General features: G+C 42.7%; 1 protein-coding gene across 4 annotated transcripts in view; it reads right to left on the bottom strand.

The window, feature by feature from the left end:
* Positions 1 to 244: 244 nt before the first annotated feature.
* The window catches only part of ASTN1 (astrotactin 1), a 328,578-nt gene continuing 317,367 nt past the window's right edge, over positions 245 to 11,455 (bottom strand). For all 4 annotated transcript variants that reach the window (XM_035279096.3, XM_078356254.1, XM_035279094.3 and 1 more), the window contains exons 22-23: positions 7,983 to 8,166; positions 245 to 3,640 (exon numbers count right to left, since the gene is read on the bottom strand). In XM_035279096.3, the coding sequence (XP_035134987.1) occupies positions 3,403 to 3,640; positions 7,983 to 8,166 (422 nt within the window). In that variant the 3' untranslated portion in view covers positions 245 to 3,402. The remainder of the gene's footprint in view (positions 3,641 to 7,982; positions 8,167 to 11,455) is intronic.

Raw genomic sequence — 11,455 nt, 5'->3', positions numbered from 1 at the left:
ATTTCACCGGCTACTTATTTGGAGAAGGCTGTAGAGAGAAGATGGCACTCACTACTATTTAATGATAAGTTTATAATTTGCTATGAAATATCTGATTTTTTTTTCTAGTTAGAATGATGACTATAAGGCCCATATGTTTGGAATCTGAACTGTAACATTTAAAACCTTAACAACTTCCCTGGTGGGTCTAACCAGGTCACTCAGATTATTGAAAGACAGAAGATAACATCCACACACCCAACACTTACTAATAGCTTTGTTTTATTATTCAGTTAATTATTTCATCTTTTATAATCATACAGTAATTCTCTTTTGAACAACACTGTTATACCTGAAGATGGTCATATTATACTCTTACTTCCTTCTACAGTAGGAAAGTGTTTTTCTTCATACTCAGTTTTTTAATAGAATTTGAAGATCAAGAAGTGTAGTTAACTAAAAAATAATGAACTGACCAAACTCCATGAAAAACGATTGCACACTCAATTAAAAGTCTAATGCTATTACAGTGGTTCATGTACATTCAAGAGGAAATCCCAGAGGTCTTGGGGACACAGGAGCTGAGATATAAGCACCTCCCTCAATACCTGTTTGGCAGCTTGAAAAGTTGAGGTTGAATACTGGTCCAGTACCATCACCCTTTCTAGACAGAATGGGTTCCTTCAGGCAAGCTTCGGGAAGAGTCAGCAGGTTGAGATTAATAGTGTCTTTCAGGGTGAAAAAATCCTCCAGTCAATTGTACTACCATCCTAAGACTTTCCCCTGCCCCATTCATATCAGCCTTTTTAACTTGAATGTAAGTAGGCGTCAGTCATAGGAGTTGTGTGCATTGTGTGTGTGTGTGTGCGTGTGCACACACACACACACACATTCAGTGAGGAGAACTCAAGGGGAAACTGGAGGAAGCAAGTCTTGGGGAAAGGGGGCAAAAAAGAAGGGTCACAGAAGTAAAAGACAAAAAAGGTACAGGAACTTGGGAGATCAGGGGAAAGACAGGAGAGAGGAAAATAGTAACAAAAGCAGAAGGACAGGGCAGAGGAGTGACCCTGGTACCTGCCCCACCCTCTCCCTGTCAACTCCCACGTCATCCAATTCTGGGCAGGAAGGCATCGGCAGCCTCACTCTCCTTGCACTCAAGCTTAAGACACCGTGTTCTGCACAGATGTGAATAGAAGGTTGGCAACACAGTAGCAGCAAAGAGATACGCTGGCCCCTGTCAGATTGGCCTGTTGCATCTTTTCTGGCGACTGTGAGATATTTGCCCTTTGAGGCACTTTAACTGAGGCTCCAGCATTTTCCACAGGTAGGACAACCAATTTTTCTGCTGATCTTTGCTTTGGAATTAGGGGAATCTCTGAGGCACGTGCATTAGAGTTTGAAATAAATCTTTCAGTGTTTCCCTGGAAAGAAGCAGAGAGGAGAATGAAACCATCCGGTGCTTTATCTCAGCTTCATCACAGGCTTCCTTCCCAGTCATGAGGGTGGGGAGGAGGGCTGTGTGCAGTGGAACTGGGGATCCCAAGGGTGCTCTAGCTCCAAAGGCTAAGGGTGCACTTTGGCCCCTCCTCCTTCCACTGCACAGAGGACATGTCCTTGCCACAGATGCTTGGGAAAGGTAAAGCTCTCTGGGCAGGTGCCCTGTGGGGTTGAGAGCTGGGATCGCTGTGTGCCAGCCGATACTGAAAACAGAATTGAGTATCCCAGGGTAGCTAAGATCCTGCATCCTGGAGGCCAACAGCCTGAACTCACACTAAAACTCAGTGTGAGTTACAGTGCATGAGGGATTTGGGGCAAGCTGTATAACCTCTTTGCCTCGTTTTCCCCAACACTAAAATGGAGACAAGAATAGCACTTTCCTCAGGAGTTGCTATGAGAATTCAGTGATATCTAAAGTGCTTGGAGCAGTGCCTGGCATACAGCAAGCACTCAATAAATGTTATCTGTCATTATTACTATTTAGAAAAAAACAATATAGCTCAATTACTTGCCTTATAGGTCTGGCACTGCTTTCCTGATCTTTCTCATGTGTTTCCAAATGAGGAGCCCTAGTCAAAGGCATGGTGGCTGAGTGTGCGTTCAGGCCACTGAGGTGTGTGGGACAGCTAAGGCCATCGCCAGTCGACACAGCTTTGCTAGGCTCTTTCTGAAAGGATGGGCTTTCTGTTGGCTAGGCCACTATTCATGACCATGCCAATGCTTGGGCAGTGGGGTGGAAACAACACTCTAGCTCCTCCTGCAATTAGGGGTGCTTGCCTACACAGAATCCCAGTGACCAGGTGGACAGTGACCACGGTGGAATCCTCCTGCTTGTGGTCATTGGAGAAACAGTTTGCAAAACTAGCAACACAAGCAGATTTAGCAAGGTGGGGAATGAACAGAAGTTTTTGTGATCAATAATAACTTTAGTTCACTGTAACACTGAAATGAAAGTATCCATCCTTCCTGGACCCGATCAGACCTCTGTCAAGCCTTATCTGTCCAGGGGAAGAAGTGTGGGGGTTAAAGATAATCCAGGCACATGGATATAGATTGGTGGTCTGGAGAAGTCCATCCAAAGGAAGCATGGGTTTTTTTAAAAAACAATAAACTCCACGTCTCTTCTGGAATGTGGACTGCTAACTAACTAGTCTCCCAGGTAGACTTTTCTGAAGGTGCATTTGACAGATGGCATCTTGTTCCCTCTCAAAGATCATGTTGTTCAGAGGAGGGAACAGAGATTTGACAGAGGAAGATTTAATCCCAGTCCTGGCTTAATATAAGGAAAGATCTCAAAACCCAAGTGGCCCACTGGAGCCTATAACGAAAGCTGGGATCACCTTTTGGGTATAGAAATAGTGATGGGAGGGCCTGGGAGGAAAACCAGGAGGCACAGACAAGGGCCGCCTTCTCCAATTTTCTAATTGTCTTTCTCTGAGCCAAGGCTCCCAGAGTGAGATGCTTCCCCAGGAATGTTTGAGGGTGGGGCCTGAGGCAGGCCTAATAATGTTCTGGCCTCACCTCTGTCCCCAGTTGCAAAAGATTTAGGAACTCAGTGAGCAGCGGGTGCCTACTTAATAGACTTTTCATGGGGAGCATGGCAGAGCTCTTGAGCATTTTTGTAAACTTCTGGGGGAAGAAAAAATGAATGGACCAAATCAATGGCAAAGCAAACCCCAAAGTAATCCTTTAAAGAAGTATGGCGCTGCATGAAGCCACTGGCTGGCAGATTTCCCAGTCATGCAGATGGAGAACATCATACTGAAGAAGTTCTTCAGGGAGCAAGGATCACTTTCTCCCTGGTTTCAGTGTTGCTGTGGAGGTTTTAATGTTCCATTAAAAAATATTAAAAATCCGCAAACCAACCCAGATGGATCCCTCCTCTTTCCCGTTTCATTCTGGCAGCAGCTCGCTGGCCTTACGGTGTTAGATCTCTTTGCTGTCCCCATAGTCATTGTAGGGGATGCTCAGGGTCTGCTCCTCACATGTCTTCCTGAGGTCCCGGCTGAGCTCCGCCCAGTCAAGTCCATAGGGTTTGATCTCACTGTAGCGGCAGCCCAGGTACTTGAGTGAGCTGCGCCGCAAGCTTATCTTGGGCTCCTGAAGGAGTCCATTGCACCAACTGCTGAGGTCCCCAAGCTGGGAAAGGATGAGACCAGCTTTCCTATGGATCAAGCACAGAGGTTACTTAAGTTAGAAAGAAGAGGGAGTCTGGATGAGCACAGCTACTGTTAGTGTGAGACTCTAAACTTCAAGTGGGCAGAGTGAGGTGTGTTTTGCTCCCTATTTTATCTTTGGCACTTAAAACAGTGAGTCCTCCATAAATATCTGCCCAGCAAACGAATGCATGAATGAATGAATGAATGGGATAAATGTTCAAAGTGAGCAAGCACCAAAAAGAAACAGACAAAAATGCAGTAAGGAAAAATAAAGAACAGAAAATAAATAATATTTTAGTTGAAATGTATGCCTTTAAAAAATCATAGAGTTGGTAGGTTTGAAAGACAAATCAATTTCTTTAAAGCTAGTCATTTATCATCACTAAATGACAAATAATGTGCTTGACTGGATATTTCCCTTTCAAGGCCGCTTCTGAACTGGTAGAAGCAGCTGTTATGTTGAACTGAAAAGGATATTAGGTGTGAACAATTATGCCTGGATGGAAGTAGCTGTAGTATAATAAAGGCAAGGACAATAATGCCCTCAGTTCATGTTGACACAGGATTATCCTTCGGGAAAATGCAGACTGTCAGTTGCACACGTCACCTAATTAACCTCCAGGTGAGCTCATGCTCCATTTCTCCACCTCCCTCAGAAAGTCAGGTGGCCATTATCATTGTCACTTAGCCCCAGTCAAAGGAGAGAGAAAACGAAGGTGATGAAGGTCACCTGGGCCAGTGCAGATTCCTGAGAGAGAAGGGAGAGGGAAGAGCAACGTGCCCCAAGTTGCACACACTGGAAAGGAGTGACCCTCTGGGCCAGGAGCACAGAGTGTGAGAGCCTCTGGCATCCAGCTTGGGGGAAACAACTACAACACCATGTCGCTGTAAAGCCCCTTCTTCCTGGCACCCATTTCTGGTGTCATAGATAAGGAAAGTATAGAGCCAGTTCTCAGACCTCACTGGATTTGACTCTGAGTACAGGATGAATGAAAGATCAGGATCCCCTCAGTTGTGTTTTTCTTGTTCTTTAAAAACGAGACCCATGAAGTAAGATAACCAGAGACCCACGAAGGAAGATACTCTTATTTGAACAGGCTCTTTTTACCTGGAAAACATGACAAAGACTACTGATTTGGGAAAGTCAACACTACGCTTTGCAGCTAGTCTAACTCCCCTATGTAGAACCACTCTTTTCTAGTTTCATCAACAATTTGTATTAGTCCGTTTCCACACTGCTGAGAAAGACATACTTGAGACTGGAAAATTTACAAAAGAAAGAGGTTTAATTGAACTTACTGTTCCATGTAGCTGAGCAGGCCTCACAATCATGGCAGAAGGTGAAAGGCATGTCTCACATGGTGGCAGACAAGAAAAGAGAACTTTTGCAAGGAGACTCCCATTTTTAAAACCATTAGATCTCATAAGACTTATTCACTATCACAAGAATGGCATGGGAAAGACCTGCCCCCATGATTCAACTACCTTCCACCATGTCCCTCTCACCACACATGAGAATTTAAGATGAGATTTGGGTGGGGACATAGCCAAACCATATCACAATTCCTTTCAGAAGCTGAAATTGCATTCACCTTATTTAGAGAGCAGTTTCAAAGAACAATAGCCATGTTTACTTCATTTCTCTTCTTCTGTGCTGGCAGTGAGCATCGCCAAGGGATGACCTCCCTGCATTTCTAAAGAATGAGCTGGGAGAAGGGTGGAGATTCCCACTGGAGGAAGGGTTTGAGCTTCAGTAGCAAAGTCAAAGACTGAGAGTGGAGTCAAGTCATGGGAGGGACAGTCACATTTTCTCCAACTTCAACGGTGGGTCGGAAGAAATCAAACAAACACTCTGCCTGCCAACTAAATCATCTTGGTAGATGATCTGTACTTTCCCTATCAGCCTCTGCAATTTGGCCAAGGAAGTTTTCCAAAAGTTGTCATCAACAAGAACTTTGGTGACCCTTCCTCTCAATCTGTCCTACTAAATGCCATTAGTTGTTTACAAGTTCATGGGAGGTGGAGAAAGGGGGAGTGGGGGAAGAGTGAGAGACAACATCAGCATCATCTTCAAGAAATGAACAAAGGAACACCTCCTATCATCCTTCTGAGAGAATGAATTTAATTAGCCCATACAGTCTTTGCTGCTGCTTTCAGTGCTCACTTTAAATAATAATAATAAATTTGGCATTGCCATTTACCATTTTGGAGCCTGTGACTTTCTTTCTTATTAATGGTACAACCAGTGTTTTTCTCAAACTATTTTCAACCCTCAGCTCAATCTGGAGGGCTCATAGAGTTTTAATGGAGCTGGACTGTGGTGAACTGAGGGAATCCTCCGTTTGCTCAGAGGAAGTCAACAGCCATAGACCCTTTTATACTCATCTTCACAACTAACCCCAAAGTGGGTTGACATATTTCAAAAAAGAGGATTTTTCCTTTCCTGTGGTTCTCTCTGAGATCCATGTCACTAAAAAGCCAAATTTTATTTCCTGCAGACTAATGAAATGACACAATGTTTTCTAATATATAGCCATGAAAGACTAGTATTACACATGAAAGAGCCCCTTGGGAGGAGAGTGTGAAGTCAGCGGTGGCCTTACTTTACAAGAAGATCTACATTTCTTTCTCTGCTCACTTTCTTCATTAACCAATTTTCCTTCTGACTCTTGAGTCACAAGAGAGAAATTTTAAAAGCACTCCAAATGCCCTTAGAAATCAAGATTATATATGCAATGTTAGTGTGTTTCAAATTGTGACATTTATGTTCCCTGACAAAGAACTGTATATATACACTCAATAAATGTCAGAAGAGAGAAGGGAAGGGAGAGGAAGAGGGGAGAGAGAAGCAGAGAGGAAAGGAGGGGTGAGGAGGTAGGGGGAGTGGGGAGGACAGGAGAGAGTTAGAGAATGGGGTTGATATTAGGGATGAGTAAGAATAAGGTCAGGATGAAGATAGGGTCTGAAGTGAAGAGGACATTTCTTAACATGTATCTACTTTATAACCCACAGTTTCTCTCTTACCAAAACTGAGACTAGACAAATTAAAAATCCCTTACATTTTTTCCCTCTGGTCTATAGTGGTGGCTCTGTTTGCCCAAGAACTATCACCCTTTATAAACAGGAAATTATTTGCAAATTGTAGAAAAATCGTGACAGATCTTAGACATGAAATCATTTTATTTCAGGAGATAAACCTATTTTCCTCTTTCCTTCAAATGTAGGAAAATAGAATGTCCTTCTGAGAAAGTTCATAACTGCAAGTCACAGCAGGCCAAATGAGGCTAATTCTCTCTCCAGTTTGGTCAGAGGTCAGATGCATGGAATGACTTTTGGAAGCCACTTTCATTCTGCCCTCTTAGCTGGAGTGAAAGAATTCTTTAAAGGCTAGAGGATTCTATAGTGTTGATTTTCTTCAATTCCTTCCGTCCTCTCTTCCTTCCATCCCTCCCTCCCTTATCCTTCCTTCCTTCCTTCCCACTTCATTTTTTTCTTCCTTCCTCATTTTCTTTCTCATTAATTCTTTTTCCCATTCTCACAGGCCTTCCCCTATTTTTATTTTTTCTTCACAAGCACCTAAATAATTTGGTGACATATAGGTACCAACATTCCATATGAAAATCATTTTTATCCTATCATCCAAAAATTTCAGGAAAGTCTTTTCTTTCCAGGAAAGTCTCTTTTCTCAAGGCAGCAATATACAGTTACGATGAACACAACAGAAGAAAAGTGGTACATTTCATTTTCATTTCTTACTTTCCAAGCACTGTTTGTGCAGCCTAAAAGCAGTGGGTGTGGAGTATTAGGCAGTTGTGGTCTTGGGGCCAAGAGAAGTTAGCAAACAAACACTATGCAACCCTAGCTCTGGCCAAGATTGACATCAAGATGGGTCTTTGGTTACTCTCGTGTTGCATTTCAAGAGATGCGGAATTTAACTCAAAGCAAGTATTTGCAATACATATAATATACGAAAAACCTAAATGCAAAAACAATTTTTGGATAACCTCTTTATAAAATTCCAAATTATCTTTCACAAGACCTTGCTTTTGGCTCTTTGATTTTTAGGGTTTGGAATGCTATGTCAATATGATAAAGAGGAGGGTAAAACAGGTCAAGAGCAAAATTTGTTTCACAGTTCTGCAAAAGCGTTCATGGCTGGGCTACGTAAATAGAGCTTATCCAAAACTAATCTGCATGAGCTGAACTGTCTTAAATTAGGGGACTGACTTTTCCGAGTGCCTAAGCTCATCTAGGAAATCTCTGCAACTTCATGGACACAGTATTACAGAATAAGAAGTGCAAAATTTCAAGAAGTCTTTAAAAGAGTTGACGCAGTTTGTTGATTACCTGGGACCTAACTCATCCTCACATCGCCAGGTGAATTCCCCAAAGCTCTCATAGTGCTGGTTATAGTGGTAGAGGACCCGATGTAAGGTAGGGGAACCCAGGTCCAGGAGGGTATTATAGGCGGTCTGTTGCTCCTTCCCACTGGTGTAGCCATTGAAGAGATTGTAGATCTTGTCTGCTATTTCTGGAAGGAAGAAAAGGAAAATAAGTTCATATCTATCTATCTAAATATATATGATAATGTATATATACGTACATTATATATGATCTGTATCATATATGGATACACATGTAGAACATATATAATATATATAACATGCATATATCATATAGTACATACATACACATATGTGTGGATTTGAATGTATGGGGTGTATATACATATATACATATATGCATGTTTACTTATATGTATGTGAGTATGCTGTAACTGAAAGAACACTGAACCCAAGGTCTGAAGAAAGTGATTTGACTAACTCACTTTGTGTCTGCCCCACCAGGCTTCAGTTTTCTGTTCTATAAAATGAAAGCCTTTGACTAGAATACCTCTAAGCGCTGTTTCAGTTACAATATTCTTTGTTTCACTCAGGTTTCCTAAAAATACCTAGCTTGAGGGAAAATACATTAACACTTTTTTGGCAAGTGCAATCCCAGGGAAGCAGGAGTGAAGGTAAAGGGAAATGAGGCAAGAAAGAAGAGAGAGTAAAGATAAGGGAGAGCACGAAGGAGCTGGCCACGCCTTCCCGATGAGCCGATTGCTTACAATTTGCAGCAGATGATGTATGAACTACTGGATCTCCCCTGGGTCATCCAGGTGTAGAAGGAAAAATTTTATCTCCAGCTTCCATACATGACTGGTCTAGCATGCTCCCATGAGGCATTAACAACCCTGCACTTCTAGCTGGCATATGCTTGAATACCAGGGGTCCTGCCAAAGCACTAGAGCGGCCCTGGCAGTGGGTGGTGGGCTTTCGGCTCAGGGATGAAGTGAGGCACTGTCAGGCAGTGCTTGCACGTGACATGAAGAGCCTGGAGTGGCCTCGTGACCGTGGAGAAGCAGAACTTTTGTTAGGACCACCTAGACCAGATACAAAGGCAGATCTGTGGAGACCCAGAAATGGCATCTAGTGTAAATGAGTCATCTTTCCATTTAATTTATGTCTTTGATATTTCTTCCTCAAAGGCATAAATTGCTAAGTCTGAAGTTGGTGATGCGGCAAAATGGAAATTGATTTTGCATAGAGTTGGCCTTTTTTTTCTTACAGAGCTCAAAGTACTTCATCATTAAGTATTTTCTCTTTTAATGTGTCAGAAAGGAGATGTATTTACATTTTTCTCCCTAAACAGTTGGGAAACTCAGATCTGGAGAGCAATGCTTTGTCTTGGATGTGGTGTTAATTCCAGGGATGAAGAAATGGAGCCCACAGGTTCCCAGGCCACAACTTGGCCAATGTGACCCTTGGTTAGCTTGCAGGCATGGCAACCTGATTCCTTGTCAAACTTCTGAGTGACCAGCACTGCTGGTCACGACAAAGTCATCCTTGTAGCAGTTTCCAGAGTTGAAATGAATAAAATCTACCTCTATCCTGCCCAGACACTGCAATTATTTCTTTGCTTTTTTGTCTTGCCTGTTGCCTATGATGACAGAAGCCAGATTTTATGCCCTCACTATCCTGAGTGGCTAGCACAAGGCCAACCTAGTAGGTCCAAAAATGTTACCTGAATGAATACAACTGACACCTTTGGAAACCATTCAAATTTACTTTGGGGAGGAGTTTCTCAGTGATCTCTCTCTATACCAGTTCACACCAATCCTGTCGCATCCAAACTTGCAGCCACCATATTTAGCAGTGTTGCAAATAACTTCAGTACAGAAATCCATTTAGATTTTCAGGTTGTTAAAAATTCTCATATTGTTAAAAATGGAATCAAGAAATAAAGAGAACAGTGATTTAGAAAATAAATATCTATGGTGTCTCTAGTTGTTTATTTAAGGCCTATGCTTGCCAAGAACTTCGCACATGTGAATCCCAGTGCTTACACCACCACTGAAAGATGGATATGAATGTGCCTGTTTTACAAATGAGAAGATTTGGGAAAAGGCCACATTACCTACCTCCTCAAGGTCACACTGCCAGCGTGCACCGGAGTCAAAATGGAAAACTCTGCCTATCTACTGTTGCTATTGTGTACCGATGCTTGGGAATCGGTGATGTTTAACCAATTTAAGGTATAGGAGGCAGAGTCACGGGATGGAAAATCTGGGATGACTCTCTGCAGTCAAGGGCATTGCCCTGATTGAACCAAAGATGCCAAGAAAAGGGGAAATCCTAGTAGCTGTGGAGGGGGGGCTGTCATTTCTAGAGTTGAGATAAGAAGCCAAGCGACTACTCTAAGAGATGCATTGTGTTCCATGGAAGGAAGGGAGCGCTTGCTGAGAGAATAATGACCAGAGGGAGAAAAAATGCCGGTGATAAGACCAGAACTGAGATGGGCAGATTTGGGCTTCCTCTCCCACCCCTGCACTGGTGCCAATCTGTTCTTACTTCTCGTGATGAGAAAGAACGAGTCCCTGCCAGGCCCTGGCTCTGGCGGTCTTTGCTGAGGAGCAGCGATGGCTGAGGAGGTGCCTGCCATTCTCATAACCTAGTAGTTACACTTAGCTAGAGAAGGCTGACGGCTCCCAGCTTTTGCAGCATGTGAGATGAGACCAGTTTCTACCACCAATCTCCTAAAACCATGATATTCTAGCTCTTGGGCATGCTTAAAAGCCCACATCAGTAAGTGAGGTGCTGTCTTCAGAAAGAGCTATGCTCCAGGCTCCTACAGCATGAATATTTCTGGCTCCTGCTATTTCCACAAGAAGAATTGAGAGAATTTATTCTGTTAGTCTTCATAGCACCTCAATAATTCACTCAAACAATGGAAAATAGTATAGGTATGTTTAGTTATAATTTTACTCAATTGCAGGTTCACAGAAACCTTGAGTTATTCAGGACAGATACCTGTCTAAGATGCAGGTGAAAATATGGCAAGAAGCCTGTCTACACAGCCTTATCACAAAAACATGACTAGAAAGGAACTGAAATCTCTCAGGCAGCAGGATAAATTACCAGGGCTGACTGAGGCCCTCTGACCCAGGCACCATGGCATCAAATGGAGTTGGGCCACACTAGCTGTGTGGCCTGGGACAAATTACCTAACCTCTCTGGGTCTTAGTTTCCGTGTCTGTTTAATAATGGTTAATAATACATACCCTCCAAGATTCTTGTGAGAATAAAAGTGATATTAAAAGTAAAACCTTTAGAAAAGAATCCACGATGTCTGGACATAGTAAGCTTATATTTATTCATTGATTCAATAAAACTGTTTCCGAGTGCTTACTATGGGCCCAAGAGTTTCCTGTGCACTTGGGCAACGTCGGACAAAAATACTCACCCTATGGCACTTACAGTCTAGTGGTAGGAGACACT

Source organism: Callithrix jacchus, chromosome 18, assembly GCF_049354715.1.
Source record: "Callithrix jacchus isolate 240 chromosome 18, calJac240_pri, whole genome shotgun sequence".
Classification (NCBI taxonomy): Eukaryota; Metazoa; Chordata; class Mammalia; order Primates; family Cebidae; genus Callithrix; species Callithrix jacchus.
The sequence above is the reverse complement of the archived record's forward strand: the minus strand, read 5'-3'. Positions and strand labels throughout refer to the sequence as shown.